Below are 16,935 nucleotides of genomic sequence, written 5' to 3' on the forward strand. Positions count from 1 at the left end.
CAATTTTATTTGAAACTTTTGGTCAAGTAAGATATATATAAGCACAAAAAATTATATAACACTATAATTATATTCAAATTATGTTTTGTTTTGAAAATATTTGATATTTTTTATAAAAGTCATCGTTGTAAAATGATCAGTAAAATGATTTTAATACAAAAACAAGTCTGAGTAAGTAACATATCATTATTATAGCCTCTAAATTACATATTTATGTACGGCATTTTATCATAATATAAAAACCAAATCAAATACACAATACTTCAAATATGACAATCATGTTCCATTCAACTTACAGGCGAATTTCAAATTTGCTTGCTTGTTGTAAAAAAATGAAGTGCAGAATACACACTTTCTATTACACACAATATTGATTGATACTTATAGAATGAAATCAAACTGTCAGGCATACCAAATATATTTTTGGCGCCATGTGGTGTACATAAAATTCCAAAATCACCAAATGAGGATTGTGGCATCTAATGGGTTAAAATCATGGGTATACATTTTTTTCAAGAAAAGAAAATCTGCCTTGTAAGATTAATTCTATCTTAATATTTTTAACTTAAATTCAGTTGTTCAGTAATGCAGATGAGATATTTGAAAACTTATAAATTAATAATACATCTTTAAGTTTCATAACTTTTGATTCATTGAATATTCTTTTTTAGTCTTAATATGCTATCTTTTAATAATGTATATTTGTAGAATGCCATCCAGATTGTCGAGCTTGTTTAGGAGGACCATCAAAAGATAAATGCTTAACTTGCTCTAGTGGATACTTACTACCTTATATCGGAACTCATTTTGGAAGTTGTGTGGAAGAATGTCCCACAGGCTACTATTTAACAGCTGATGGAACTTGTGCAGGTAAATGGCATCTTGTATGAACTGTATTTTTAAATCATCATTCTTTTTACTGTCTATGAATTAACATGTTTAAAATATTTATTACTCCCCATGCTTTTTTTATGTTTTTTATTTATTTTATTTATATACATATTTATTTATTTATTGTATATGCTGAAAACAAAGGGATAATACAGGATGGTTATAATTAAGGTTCTACTTCGAAATAGCATAAAAGGTAAACTACTAAACCAAATGTTATAAACTTGGTAATAATTTAAAAAGTGTCTCATGGAAATTTCTTTTCTGCCCCCCCCCCCCAAATTAAGTTTAAAAACTCACCACCAGGTGTAAATTGGCGCTGTATGCAATATTGTTAAGCAAATTAGGTGATGAAGACATCGGTTTAAAATATGTTTAATCGTTTCTTAAATGTGCTACAAAGCATGTTCAGTGTGTGTTATCTCAAAAGCACTATTTATGGTGATAATCTAAACAATTTGGTGGAATTGAAAGAAGCGGTAAACCGACATGTGCATAACTTTCGTCATGATATGCTAAGAGTTACTGTTGAGAAAGCAGTAATGCGATTTAACTTGCTTTCAGAAAATGGTGAATGCCACATTGAACAAGCTTTGTAACACGTTTCTGAAACGATTAAACACATTTTAAACCGATGTTTACATGCCCTATTTTGCTTAACAATATTGCATACAGCGCCATTTCTCCCCTAGTGTTGAGTTTTTGAACGTTTTTTTTTTTTTTTTTGGCGGAAAAGAAATTTCTATGGCTTCCTGTAAACTATTACCAAGTTTAATAAAATGTGGTCCAATAATTTTCCTTTTATGACCATTTCAAAGTGGAACTTTAATTATAACCACCTTGTATTACAATCGACTAAAAATTTGACAACGAGACAACAAACGATTTAATGAAAAAAACGTTTCAGACCTGCCTGTCCGAAAAAAGTATTTTTGGAATTATGTCTGCCTGTCTATGCACCTGATCAATAAAAAAATGCTTTGAGCTCGTTGGATGAAATTTGGTATGTAGTCTAACACCAAAATTGTTGATATATAACAAATTTTGTATGAGATCCATTCTGAAGAAGTCTCTCTGTCTGACTGTCCAATTGCAATCAGTTGCAAAGTGTAAAGAGCTGTATAAAATTTGGTACCCCGATTTTACATCTAAAGTATAAATCATTTATAAAATTTTGAATTAAATCCATCAAAGGGCTGCACCGTCTGCTGATCTGCCCTTTCACTTGCATGTGAATAATATTATTCAAAAATCCTATTTTAATAAATGCAGTTTTGTTATGTTATCTTGTCATTAAAATTATACTTTTGTTTCAAATTTTGGTTTCAATTATCGAAAAAAAATTTATTAAATATTAGGTTTTCTCTTCAGTAATAGAAACACAAAACTCTTATGTACGAGATACTGAGAAAAAAATGAGCACTTGTGTCATTCACTGTCTTGCCCGAGCTTCACAATAAAGAGTGTTAAAAAGTTCCAGAGACTCCATTTTCACTGATGTGTGTACAATTTGTTATATTTGAGTTCAAATAGAGGTAATTGTAGTAAATATATAAGATACAACACTTTACCATATTCACTTTACTGATGATTGAAAAACTTAAGGATTTATATTTTATGTTTTTATTTTAATGTTATTATTACCAAAAGTTAAAAAAATTTACTGACATAATATTTTTTTTTAATAGTGTGTCACGAAACATGTGAGATTTGCTATGGATCAAATGACACAGATTGTTCATCATGTAAAAATCCCCTATTTATTAAAAATGGAAAATGTGTCCCTCACTGTTCAAATGGTTTCTTTCAAGACAATGGAGTGTGTTATGGTAAGCTTCTACTTATTTCTTGCTTCATCTCTTAATATATTGACTAAAAATATTTACATTTATTTCATCCTCCATTTTTTTTCAGCTTGCCATCCATCTTGTGCAACTTGTTATGGATTTAATAATGATGAGTGTTATACTTGTCCTTTTGGCAGGACATTCAGATATGGGAAATGTATACCATCATGTAAAGAAGGGGAATATATGAACTTGGAAGGCGCTTGCATCAGTAAGTAATATGACAGACAATTTTAGTTTCAGGAATTTCCAATACTTTTTTAACAAAAACTATATCATGAGTATTTTTAAGTTCAAAATAATGGGAATCTGAAATTTTTGATATAAAAAAATTAACCGAGAAGTTCTTTGTGTCTATATTTTTATTTTCTCGTATATGAAGTATGCCAAGAAAAATCACTACAATCATTAAAAAAAAATTCAAACTCAAGATTTTGACGAATTTCCACATTTCAAATATTGCTGAGCTCAAAGCTCATTTTTGGGAATTATGTTTGTCTGTCTGCGAACACGAAAACTTCAAAACACTTTGAGTTAGACGGATAAGATTTGATATATTGTCTTTACACCAAATTTTTATTCGATCAAATTTTGAATTAAATCTATTCAGAGGAAGTCTAGTATGTTTGAATAAAAACTAGTGCAATAACTACAAAATGTGATGAAACGCTTATAAGCCAGATAACAGCTACGAAACACGAGTAATTACTTTTGTCTTGTGGTCTTGTTACTCGGCTACGAACCACAAGGTCCTATCTAAGGTTCAAGGTTCTATCCTCGCTCATCCCAATCCGCCACATTGGTAACCTCGGACGATGAACCTTCATACTGCTGTTGTGGCGCCATCTACCCATAGCAACCAAAGTCGCCTGATTCACTGGACGCAGCAGCAAAAAGTCGTCAGTCTCACTTCACGGAGCAACACAAAGTCGTCAGTCTCACTTGACGCAGCAACACAAAGTCGTCAGACTCACTTGACGCAACAGCAACCACTCACTCACATAACGCTTAGCGCTACTCAAATGGGTACATGCACATTAGATTCAACAGCTAATACATCATCACTCAACAGCCATATCGTTTGTCTCACCTCCGACTTACTGGAGGGAGAGTACTGTGGTGAAAAGCTTATAAACCAGGTAACAGCTACGAAACACGAATAATTACTTTTGTCTTGTGGTCTTGTTACTCGGCTGCGAACCACAAGGTCCCAGGTTCTATCCTCGCTCATAACAATCCGCTAAAAAACCAAAGAGATCTACATAGATAACATTTGGTACACAAATTTATCATCTGAAGTGTGTAGATACCTATCACATTTAGATGTAAATCCGTCTAGGAGTTTGTCAGTCTGTGCTTTCACAAGCAAGTCAACGCGATCACTCAAAAGCGAAAATTTAGAATGTGATTTTGTGACGGTAGCTATAATTGAATGTCAAATTTTGGCTTCAATCTGTTGGCGAAATTGGCGCGCAAAATCCATATTGTTTCTGGTGTGTATTACATACATCTCAGCTATTTATCGCCAAAGATGGCATTGTTGTTTATCAATGGCGTGCGGTTAATAATACACAAATTTATTTATTACAGAATAAGCCTGAATATTTTGAGATGATCACTCTCGCTAGTTTATTGTTTTTTATTCATGCTGTAAGTTTAAATTTAAAATTACTCTTTATTCTTGTTCCAGATATTTAAACATTTAAACAATGGTAGTGCTTTCATTGAAAAACAGTATTTTACCTATTCTAAGTTATTTTTTCTATGGTATTTTTTTTTCTTCTTGATATTATGGCTTATTTCTATGCAACTTATTATTATTATGGCTTATTTCTATGCAACTTATTATTATTATGGCTTATTATTATTTAGCTTATATATATCGTGTTTAATGTTTATTAGTTCAAATAATACTCAATGTGACATATTTGTTCAAAATTTTCATTGTTGTTTTCAACAGGTTGTCATGAATCCTGTTCTGATTGCTTGCTAAATAGCACTGAAGGTGAAGGTGTCCAGTGTTTGCAGTGTAAACATCAACAGATGTCAATTCTGTACGGTGAATGTGTTGTGGATTGTCCTTCGAACTATTATCTGAATTCCTACCAAATTTGTCAAGGTGAGATATTTTTAAAAACATTCATTAAGAGCTCTTTTTTTTTTAACAAATAAATAATATTTAACATAATTCATTTGTAGAATGCCATCCTTCCTGTGCAACCTGTGAGAGAAGTGGAGCTACATCGTGTGTCACCTGTTGGAGTGGAAGTTATCTAACTCATTTAGGCACCTGTGAAGCGCAGTGTCATCAAGGATATTTTCCATCTAAAGGCGTTTGCCAAGGTTTGTAAATTAATCTTCAAATATGTATAGCCTATGTGCAGTACCGTTGAGCCCATTAAAAGTAAAAGAAATTGCCAGCGAGGAATAAGAAGAGGGAAAGGAATATGGATTATGGGAAATACCTTTTGATGGGAAATTATAGTATGGATTATGGGAAATTGTAGTACGAAACTTGATTGTAGGAAGAGCTGGATTAGATCCTCTGAAGAACAATTAAACAATGCAAATCTTGTTATCCCCCCCCCTACACACACATTTTTCCATTTCATCTATGACTTCTGCGAAGAAATATTGTTTAACGTCATTCATGCTAGCAGCAATTTCAGAATTTATGACAGTTGGTAACCTTCCCTTGCGTTCAGCATCGCTAATATCTGTATACATTCTTTCTCAAATAGGTTGAATCACTTTACGATGCATTTAACTCCTCACCAATGCAGTTAACTCCTTTTGCCCTCAAAAAACAAATCACTGCACGCATTTCCAATTTGATTACTTCTCACAATAGCCGAGACATTTTTACTAATGATTATCTTAAAAATGAAAATTGATGCCTAAAAGCCGCTATGCCACACGATATCGGTAAATGTCTGAAATGCTGCCACAAAGTTTCATTAAAATTGGCTTTCACTGAAAGTTTTTATTAAGGAATACAACTGACTTTTTGACTGAGCTACTAAATAAAATGACTGATTACAGAAATCTGGCAAATAAAGTGCCCTGGGAGTCCGATGTGAGCAGAGTTATTTGCTGAAGAGTTAAAATCTTAAATAACCCATTTTCTTTAATGCGCTGAAAAAGAATGACTTATATTTTGTACACATTTTACTTTAAAAGCAGATCTTAAATTTAGTTAGTTATCAATATTTTTCAAGAATTAATCTTTTTAATTTTATTTCCAGCTTGCAGTATTAATTGCCATCATTGCGTTAGTGCAACCGAATGTCTTCAGTGCAAAAGAGATCTTGTTCTACAATTTGGAGAGTGTTTACCTTTATGCTCTGATCAGCATTACATCGATGGTGTTAGCAGACAGTGCACAGGTTTTCAACGTCATTCTTGTTTAATTTTTATTTGAGAATTTCTGTTATTTGACCTTTGATATGACTTTTACCTTCTTTTTTCCAGAATGCTCAAAGGAATGTAACACTTGTCGTGGACCATCTGCAAGCGACTGCACCTCATGCTTGCCCGGAAAATTTTTCCAGGATGGCTCATGTGTTCAAAATTGTTCTGACGGATTTTTTGAAAAAGGAATTAAATGTGAACGTAAGCCTTTTGATAATAAATATATGATATTTAAGAATTATGTAAGATACAAAATCCTTTAATATTCACTTTTAATTCCATTAACTACTCAAAAGAGGAAACCAGCTACAAATAACTATAATTTCCTTATAAGCCATTGTATATATTCTTCTCTCGATTTTCTCTTGTATTTGGGCAATCTGTCGTCTTCTGTTTTATTATTTTTTTTGTAAAATTTTGTATGCCCTGAACGTATTATGTGAGTAAGTAAAGTCCCGTTCCGACGGCTCGTGTGCGTTTTGAGATAGGCACATTTTGCCCTCTTTCCTCTCTCTTGTGGTTTTCCCGGGTTCTTTGATGCTTGTTCATTTTACCAACAAATTACGGAAGCTTCCGATCGACGTCCATAAGTAGGGCTAGACCTACAATGGGTCAGATGGCAAATTTACGACCATATACGTAAAGAAATGGGCTGTGGGAACCGGACTTAAAGGTGAAGAGACAGGCAGCAAGCCCTCCAATGTCACTGCAAGTCCACCGCAACAAATTTCCATCTTCGTCATACCCAACTTCTGCTTCTTGTGACTCAATACATATTGTGACATAGTAAAAAACATGGATATGAATTTTATCGTTTTTCTTTCTACTGATTTGGTTTAGATTTTAATTCATATCTACAATTTTGGTCACAAAACGGCTCACCATTTTTCGTTTATCTAAATCGTGGCATTTTTAGATATCACATTCACATACATACGAACACGCAACTAAGTTTGCAGATGATCATCTCTTGCAAGGATTAGTTTGAAAATTCAATGCATACATACTCTTTGTGTTTTTGAATTAGCGTGTCTGCATACAAACTATCTTCTAATCAATGGATTTCCTTCAAAATTTGTTAAAGATCAATAAATTTTATATAATTATGTATCAAATTTCACCGTTTCAGCTCAATGCATTTTGGAATCATCGTGTTCAATCAAAGTAATAAATGCATAATCAGACAATTCCGAAAACGTATTTTTCGGACATAGGAACGTCTAAAATGGGATGATACATCAAAATCTCGAGGTTGAATTTATTGTCAACTAGCCGCCTTTGGCGACCAGCCGGTTAACCAATCTTAATGTTCGTTAAAATTTTAATAATTAAATATTTTATGTAATTCCAACTTTAATGGATTCTTCAGCAAAATATTTTAAAACTTCAAATTTTGATAGTCATATAATTCACTCATAATATTATAAAGGCCTTCAGTCATAACGTGATATGTATCTCTCTAATTTTCTGTTACCCCTCGTAGAATTTATGCTTTAAATTAAAGTGTAAATGATTAATTTGCAATTAATATAATAATATTTTGTACTGAAACAAAGCATTTTTTTAATAATATGATTACTGATAATAGAGTCAATGAGCGTTTAAACTTTATGGGCACTAAAGAATATCTTTCTTAATTTATGTAATATCTCAAGAATTTGTCAACAAAATTTTCTCAGATTCATCATGAACGGATCGATTCATTAACAATGTTTCATTTTAAATGCATCAAACACTAAGAAAATAAAATGAATCGTTTAAAATAATCGGTCGAAAACAGGTTTAAAAAAACTACTTAAAAAACGATGTACTTAAAACTATAAACGTATACAAAAAATATATATATAACTAACCTAAAATAATATAAATCATTGAAAACAGGTTAAAAAAACTACTTAAAAAACGATGTACTTAAAACTATAAGCATAGACAAAAAATATATAACTAACATAAATACAATTTACTTACAAAAGCATGCAACTAACCTAAAAATAATTTAAATCGTCCGTTGATAATGGTTGTCATGGCAACAATCGGAAAATATTGCGCATGGGTGAATTTTCTTCGCCAATTACGGTAACGCAAATGCGTGAATTTTTCTACGCCAGTTGGGGTAACGCTATGCAGATTATACATTTTTAATTTCCTTTATTCTGTGTTATTTTAATTTAAAAGTACTTCAGAATGAATCTGAAACATGGATTAATTACCAATGTTTAATTTTAAATGCATAAAACATTAAGAAAATAAACAGAATCGTTTGAAATAATCCGCCGAAAAACGTTAACCCTAGCCTCATTACTGTTGGAAGAAAAAAAATACTGAAGCCTTACTCATTTGGCGGTGGGGAAAATGGAAGATTTTTTTGGCGGGAAAGTTAGTTTTTAACTAATAATTAAAATTCTAATTAAAATTTCAAAAAAAAGGGACCCCAGGTGCACATTCCCGACCTTTAAGGTATACATGTACCAAATTTGATAGCTGTATGTCAAATGACCTGGCCTGTAGAGCGCCAACACACACACACATTATTATGAGTATAGATTATCGCACTTTCTCATCATATATTTTCTCTGCGAGAAAATAACAATGATATGATGAAAAAATGTTGAGCACAATACAAATGGAAGCAATTTTACTAGCATTGTCCATGTGACTTATCTTGGTCACAAGGATGATATCCAATTGGTAGTCCATTCCACTCATTTGTGAAATATTTTTTTATGCATACCTTCCGTTCTTTTTCTGCTACACGCAAAAGAGTCGTTAAGACATTGCCAATGAAATAAAAACAGAACTAATTTCAAAAAATTTTTATTATCACATGTATCTTTTACATGAGGCTATCGAATGCGCTTGAAGGAGGCGGACATGCTTCATATGAGCAGTATTTCAAAATGATTTGCTTCATTTAAAATGTATGAATTATGCTGTATTTATTTTACAGTACAATAAAATTGATGTACAGTGACCGGTTGTAAGAAAATAAAATCAGGTTAATACCGTATCCTGAGATAAATGCTGTAATTTAATTAATGAAAAGGAAATGCTTTGTGAGAAACTTTAATGCATATTGACATTACATATTTTCACTTCATGAATTTTGTAATTGCCTAGTAATTATATTCTTTAGCATTATAATATTCCAAAATATTTTGGGAAATATGTAAATATATTATGAATACTGAGTAATAAATAATAAATAACAATATTCAAAAGGTGACACATTTTTAAAGCTTAATAATTCACTTCATTTTAACTTAATAATTCACTTCAATTTTTTATTTTATTTCAAAAAATTCACTGGCACATTTTTTTTTATTAAAAAACCAAATGTTGTATAATATTGAACAATATAAACAATTCTTCAGCAAACAATATTAAAAATTCTTCATTGAATAAGTTTAACAATTCTGTGAAAACTATATTGTAAATTCTACATTAAACAACATTGTGATGACAATAACATAAAGTCTGTATTTGACAATATTGATCTAAGTTGCATTGACAATATTGTAAATTCCTTATGTAAGGAATTTATCATTAATTTTTTATACGTCTTACTGCAATGTGTGCAATCCACGATATCTTTTAGCAGATCGATCATGTTCATAAAAAATGTTGCATAAAAACATATAATTTTGGAATATCATTTGTGAATTTGTGACTACTTACATTTATTTTGATGATTTATTTCATTTAGAAAAATTCTTAAAGTGAACACTTTTCTTGTAAATTAAATATTTATGAAATCATTCTAAATTAAAAGAATTTATTTGATTTTCAGTAATACTCAAAATTCAATGCCTTGATTCTATTTGTATTTATTTAAACAGCTTGTGATTTGAAATGCAAAACTTGCTCCAGCTCTTCTCGATGCACCTCTTGTGATTTCCCCCTCCTTCTACGAGATGGTGAATGTGTAGATGATTGTGGTACTGGTCAGTATGCCGATTATGAAGTACTCATTTGTAAACGTAAGTAGGAAATTTCAATGAGCATTCCAATGAATATCCTATAATGTTACTGCAATTTTTTAATAATATTTCAAAAAACATAAGTTTAATCTTTATGTAGCTTGCAGTCCAGGATGTGCGTTTTGTCTGTCTCCAGACGAATGTGGTTTATGCAGAGATGGGTATCATTTGCAGAATTTTGCCTGCATGAAAATATGTCCAGAAAATTATTTTGAAGATCCAGTGTCAAGAGTTTGTAAAAGTAAGTTGCATTTAAATGATATTAGAGTAATTTTTTTATTAATTTATGAGAGAGATTTAAGTAAATAGGGTGAATTTTATTTTTAACATCTTATAACTTTAAACGAGCAATTCTTGTATATATACATTTTTTTCGTGTATCTTGGAAACGGTCTTAACGATCTGGATCAAATTTTATAATAATATAAGATTTTGCTTTTAAAATGTATCTATATAGATGCCTTTCCTGAAAAAATGTAATTTTACATACAAAATAAACATTTTTATAACTAACTATTAGAAAAAGTATATTCAACTTCTGCTTCGAAGTGTGGGCAGTTCAGTATAATGATCAGAACAACTGGAATGATACGTGTGTTGCGGTTCCTCGGTTCGTGTCGCAGTTTTTGCTTTAATTTTTTATTTATGTATTTATATTTAATATTTTTGCTTTTTAAGTTTATCTATGTATGTATCTTTCTTTTAAAAAACGCGATTTTACACATGAAAAAAAAATTATATCTATTAGAGCCATTTTCTATCAGCTTTCATGCTGACAATGTCATAAGTGCCCACTCGGACTCGATTTTACCATGTAAAACTGAGTGCAGATTCAAAAGTATAAGTAATGATCGATATATTGTGAAATGAATTGAAGTCTGTAATGTAGCAGATTATTTCGAATATTATGCTAAACTAAGTGCATTCGGTAATTTATTTATTTATAGGATCAGTTCATTTCTAGGAAAAATTGAAAAAATATCCCTATGTAATCAGCATGTGATTCGGATCTAAATATTTTCTCCGAAAAAAAAAACGATTTTACAAAAATAAATAAATTAACTGCTGAGCGAAACTCGGTCTTCCAGATATTTATTATAAAAAAAGTAGCCACAAACTTTTCTTTCAAACCCAATCTTATTTTCCGAGCTTTCAAATTATTTTTGTTTGCCTCTAAACGAGAATACTATAAAAGAATGAGATTAATTGGGGAAAATATGATATATATTTTCTGGAAAATGAGCAAGAGAACATTTTTTTAAAAACTTTTAAATATTAACAGTTTTAGACTTCATGATAAAGCAAAAAAAATTATTTTTAGTAGCTATTAAAAGTTTTTTATTAAATTCATAACAAACATAATTCCGAAAATATGCTTTTCGTACTCAGAAAGGTGTAAATTTGTCAAAATCTCGAGATAAAATTTGGACGATTGCAATATTTTAACTATAAGAAAATAAAGGGAAAAAAACTTTGCATTGCATTAATTTTAATAATTTAAATTATTTGTAGAAACGCTGATAAGAGAGAACATGTACAAATTTAATTTACTATCTTATCTCTTGTCCCATGGTAAATCTCTGTATGATTTAAATTATCCTGTTAATATGTTTCTTTTAATTCTAGGAAATTTTGGTGCGCCATCAATAATTATTGATAATAATCTAAGAGTTCAGGCTGGAAGTTCGATTTTGATTACCAGTTCTGTCCTCAATGCGTCTCATGTTGAATCAGAAAAATTATCTATAGTAGTGCATCAGTTGCCACAGAATAGTCAACTTCAAAAAATGTCGGACCGAGCAGAAGAGATTTTGTTGAAATCTGGAGAAAATTTTACTTCAAAACAACTGGAGGATGGATGGGTATTTTTTAAATATTTCGATGGCATGCCTCTTCAAGGTTTGTATATTTTATCCATTTTCATTTTTATTATTTACAAGCAGAACTTGCATGCCGTTTATACATGACATGATATCTGCAAAATTAAAACTAAATAATGTAAAATAAAGCTATGAAAATAAATGAACAAAAATAGTATTAACTTTGTATATTTATTTTTCCTTGTGATTATGATATTACGATTCTTGAATTGCAAACGATAAAAATCGAAATGATTTACTGAAAATAAAGACTTGCCAAAAAAAAAAAAAGAGAGAGAGAGAGAGAAATGGAATTATGAAAGTTGTTGCAAACGATTTCATTAGAATTCAGCTTATAGTAAATTAAATTTGGTTTTTTGCTAAATCAGTGTAAATTTTAAAATTGCTCGGCCTTGGATCAGACAAGAAAATCTTAGAAGTCATTAGGAAAACATTTAATTAAAAATCAATGAGGAAAAGTAATATGATTGCATTTGTTTTTTAATTAGAAGTAAATGTTCGAATAATGCACTTAAAAATTTTGAAAATAATAACCGAATTAATTACAAGCTCGAGGAAGAAATTTTAATATTAATTCTTTAATTTTTTTCCATTCGGAAAACTTTTTTTAACTTTCCAAAGATTCAGGAATGCAAAACAAATTTCTTCAGAATGACATTTCTTTCCTAACGCATTGATTTTTATCATTATATCACTTTGCAATCATTAGAAATGATATTATGACAAATATGTGCTAAAAATCATCCAAAACTGCATTTAATATTAAAATTTTAAAAATATCTATATTCAATTTTAAAATATAGCCTTGAAGGCCCATTATTATCATTATAATAAACTTGTGCCAAATTTCAAGGCTATTAGTGCGGTAGATTGTCTAAACACTGTAGATACAAAAAAAAAAAAAAAAACAGAAATAAACGTTTATAAATATAGATAAACAGCATTAAGATTGCAAAATGAATTTCAGTAATTTTATTAAAACTTTAAAAATATCTCATGGCATATATAGACATATTGTTACTAAATTTATTAAAAATAGCTTTAAACGCAGTAAATTGTTTCATTCACATTAAAATATGCAAAAACATATCAAAATTGTCTAATATTTAATGCTTAAGTTCCAGTAATCATATGTGTCTAATCTTCTTCAAACAAATAATTGCATGAAATGAAATTATGAAAAAATTCTTCAGAAATTTTTATTAACCAGAGTAATTTATACTCTTTCAAAATATTTTTTTTATCTCTCTGTTTGTCTTCTTTTGTTATAAATGCAAGATATATTTTATTTTTGGTACCTGCTGTAAGGCTTTTGTTGCAAACAAAATATATTTCTTTGTAAAGAACCCTATAAATTTCTCATATAATCTTAATATTTTTAGAGGGGATACTCTAAACAGCATCTTGAGTTATTGCTCAAAGTTAATATCAAAGGCTAAAAATTTCCTCACTGAATAAAAAGTAATATTGAACTTTTAACATACATTTTCTTTTATTATTTAAAGCAAAGAAAAAAATCATTAATATGTCATTTTTTTTTAAATTTATCCTAAAAGAATCTAATTTAGAGTATATTATTAACTGAGAAAAATTGTGCGAATATTTATAAATGTATATTTTAATATCAATCTGGCCAATGAACATACAATGAGAAAAGTCCATAAAATTCCATAATGGATAACTACGTTTTATTCCAAAGATAACACAAAACATAGATTGCAAAATGTAACCGAAGTATATACAAAGAATAGCATAAGTAAAAATTAACTACATACTAGCAGATAGCAAATCGCTACTTAAATAACAGTAATAGCACGATATCGCTCGGCGCACCAGCTCACAATGCGATAGCACTCCAAAGGCAGAATTAATTTTCGTCCGAATTCCTCTTTCCTTAGAGGCTCACGAGAGGATATGGAATTTTTTCTAAAGAATCTAAAGAATTCTATTCTCTAAAAGAAGAATTTCTAAAAGAATCTTTAGATTTCGGGTTCTAATACAGAAGATGCCATAATTCTTTCATTTTTGTCGCCAAATGATAAATCGCCAAATTGATTTGTCGCCAAAAAAAATCACCAGGGTGATTAATTTGGCATCCATTGAGAATCATTTTAAATTTCTTTCCTGTTAAAAGACTTACATTGTAGGAAAACAATATTGCGAATTCGTAAAAAATTCTTTTTTGACATCATAAAATAAATTTATTCTGAAACATTGCATAATCAGGAAATCAACGGCTGTTTAAAAAAATTTTACTTTTTGTATTTCTTCTTGTTGTCTGATTGATTCCTGTTGTTGATTGTTTGAAGCAAACATTGAGAAACAAAATGTTTGCTTTTTTTTATGTTTCCCTTGTTTTATGTAATATGCAAAAATAAATCCATAAATATATCTAAAATGATAATACGTTTCCATAATATTCTTTTAAGAAAACTACGAGTCTTATATAACCTTCGAAACAAAATTTAGTAAAAGGTTTTAATTGTTTCAGGCAATTTTGGCTTAAAAATTGTTCCATGATAAATATTATTTGTGCAATCATCTACAGATGTACGTTGTTGATGAATTTTAAAATTTTTTTTGAAGTAGCCTTAAACTGATATTTTTTATTTTGATCTTCTTTAATTTTGATATATTAGAAACTGCTTAGATTAAAATTGGACGAAAATGAGTGCTAAGTTAATCAAAAATGGTATAATCGGCATTTGAAAGAAGTAAATTCTGGGATATTTGTAATGCATTTGTGGTGAATAGCATATAAGCAAGTTAACAACTACGCTGCACGGGCAATTGCTTTCGCATAATGGTTATGTTACTGGACTGCGAACCACAAGGTCCCAGGTTCTATCCTTCGCACATCGCTTATCGCTAAATTGGTAACCTCGGACGATGAACCTTCAACCTTCGTACAGCTGTTGTGGTGCCATCTACCCACAGCAAATCAAAGTCGTCAGATTCACTTGACGCAGCAAACCAAAGTCGTTAAGGTGGGTTCACACGAGGCTTTTTATTGCGCGCAATCGTTGTCTCTCTACTGTTGTCCCTCTATTGTCCCCGTGTGAACAGTTGAGACAGCGTTGATGGGACAATGGCTAATAGTTGTCCCGACGGGACAACCATTTGCCATTGTCCCGCTGCAGTCACGTGATTTTCCTGAAGTAGGCGTGACCTTCTATTGCGCGCAATAATAAGCCTCGTCTGAACCCACCTTTAGACTCACTTGACGTAGCAACCACTCACTCACACACGCTCGCCATAACGCTTGGCGCTACTCAGCTGGGTACTGGCCCATTAGACAACAGTTTAATACATCACCACTCAACAGCCATATCGTTTGTCTCGCCTTCGATTCACTGGAGAGAGAGTCTGTGGTGAATAGCATATAAGCCAGTTTACAACTACGCTGCACGGGCAATTGCTTTTGCATAATGGTTATGTTACTGGACTGCAATCCACAAGGTCCCAGGTTCTATCCTAGCACATCACATACCGCTAAACATTAATGTAATTTTAAAAATATTTAGCACAATAATTTATGAATTTATACTTAACTTCATGGCTATTTTCATATTACTTAAATAGAAATAGATATTCTTTTCCCCTGTACCTTTATTTTTTTATTTCTCCCTCTATGAATTATGTTTAATGTATTTATTACTTGAAGCATATTTTCATGAAATTACATTCTTGAAAAATGACAGAATCTAAAAATTATTTACTTTTCCAGGCGATCTTGTTTTGAAAGTTTCTGACGGATATGTGTCCAGCAGTGATATAATTTTGCCAATGCAAATTGTTTCCAAGTTTCCTCCTCAAATAGGACAACTTGATTACATTGTTGTTTCTGAAGAATCATTATTTGTTATAAATCCATCGATTCTTGCAATAGAAGATAAAGATAACATTGCCGATGTTACTCTAAATATCGTTCAAAGTATGTAATTTGAAAAATGATGAACATTTAATTCTTTACTACCTTTTTGCTTTATTTTAAACCAAAAATTTTTATAAAAAAAACTTCTGTCATTACTCTTTGAACATGCTTAGTGATATTATAATAATAATATTTTAATAATTTAATGCAATAAATATATCTTTTTCTAAATATTATAAAATATTTTATCCTAGGAAATTTTTTACCCCATTTTAAAAGTGCTGAAGTTCAAAATCATAATAGTTTTTCGGTGCATGAAACAATTTATTCAATTTTAATTTATGCAATGTATTTGAGTATGAATATTTTGTATTTATTTCATTTGCATTTTATTTACATATTTTCAAAAAACAAGGGGGGGGGGGTTCCCCTTCTTCTTTTTTTCTCCATATTTTACATTTATTTTCTTGCTTTTCTTTCGACTTTTTTATTGAAAGATTTTACTTTCAATAAAATTATTTATTGATGATTATTTTTTAAGTGCTTTTTATTTTTGGATGCAAATAGGCTTTAATGTATATAATTTTAGTCGAAACAATTAATATCCTAGATACTTTTGTTGTTGTTTTTATTTATAAAAATATAGCTCAAAATAACATCTATCTTTCTTTTCTCAATATAGGCCCTTGTTCTGGAAAACTGGTTTTGATGCCTGATGAAAAAGAGATCTCTTCTGTGGCATATGAAGAATTTGCCAAAGGCCAACTTGCATTTAAAAGTGCCAAAACAAATATGATTCAAAAAGATAGTTTTGTCATACAAGCTTTTGATGGTTTTAATTCTAAATTGACAGACCTGAAACTGATTGTTTTACCTAAGGTATGACTGTTATGTTACATATTAATTCAAAAACTAATCATAATATATATTTTGTATTATTTAATTACTTATATAAACATTTGAAATTATCTTGAATAGTTATATTTAGCTTTTGATTTTCAAATTTTCTTTTTTCCAATCAGTATTTCTTAACACTGTAATGAAGTATGGTATAC

At 30.2% G+C, this 16,935-nt stretch overlaps 1 protein-coding gene across 1 annotated transcript in view; it reads left to right on the plus strand.

The window, feature by feature from the left end:
• LOC129987545 (extracellular matrix organizing protein FRAS1-like) overlaps positions 1 to 16,935 on the plus strand; it is a 67,734-nt gene that overhangs the window by 39,212 nt on the left and 11,587 nt on the right. Inside the window, exons 13-24 of the mRNA XM_056095513.1 lie at positions 709 to 870; positions 2,580 to 2,720; positions 2,806 to 2,949; positions 4,699 to 4,857; positions 4,938 to 5,081; positions 5,984 to 6,124; positions 6,210 to 6,350; positions 9,986 to 10,126; positions 10,227 to 10,367; positions 11,753 to 12,025; positions 15,734 to 15,940; positions 16,563 to 16,759. Coding sequence (XP_055951488.1) covers positions 709 to 870; positions 2,580 to 2,720; positions 2,806 to 2,949; positions 4,699 to 4,857; positions 4,938 to 5,081; positions 5,984 to 6,124; positions 6,210 to 6,350; positions 9,986 to 10,126; positions 10,227 to 10,367; positions 11,753 to 12,025; positions 15,734 to 15,940; positions 16,563 to 16,759 — 1,991 coding nt within the window. The remainder of the gene's footprint in view (positions 1 to 708; positions 871 to 2,579; positions 2,721 to 2,805; positions 2,950 to 4,698; positions 4,858 to 4,937; positions 5,082 to 5,983; positions 6,125 to 6,209; positions 6,351 to 9,985; positions 10,127 to 10,226; positions 10,368 to 11,752; positions 12,026 to 15,733; positions 15,941 to 16,562; positions 16,760 to 16,935) is intronic.

This window comes from Argiope bruennichi, chromosome 10 (assembly GCF_947563725.1).
Source record: "Argiope bruennichi chromosome 10, qqArgBrue1.1, whole genome shotgun sequence".
In the NCBI taxonomy this organism is placed as follows: Eukaryota; Metazoa; Arthropoda; class Arachnida; order Araneae; family Araneidae; genus Argiope; species Argiope bruennichi.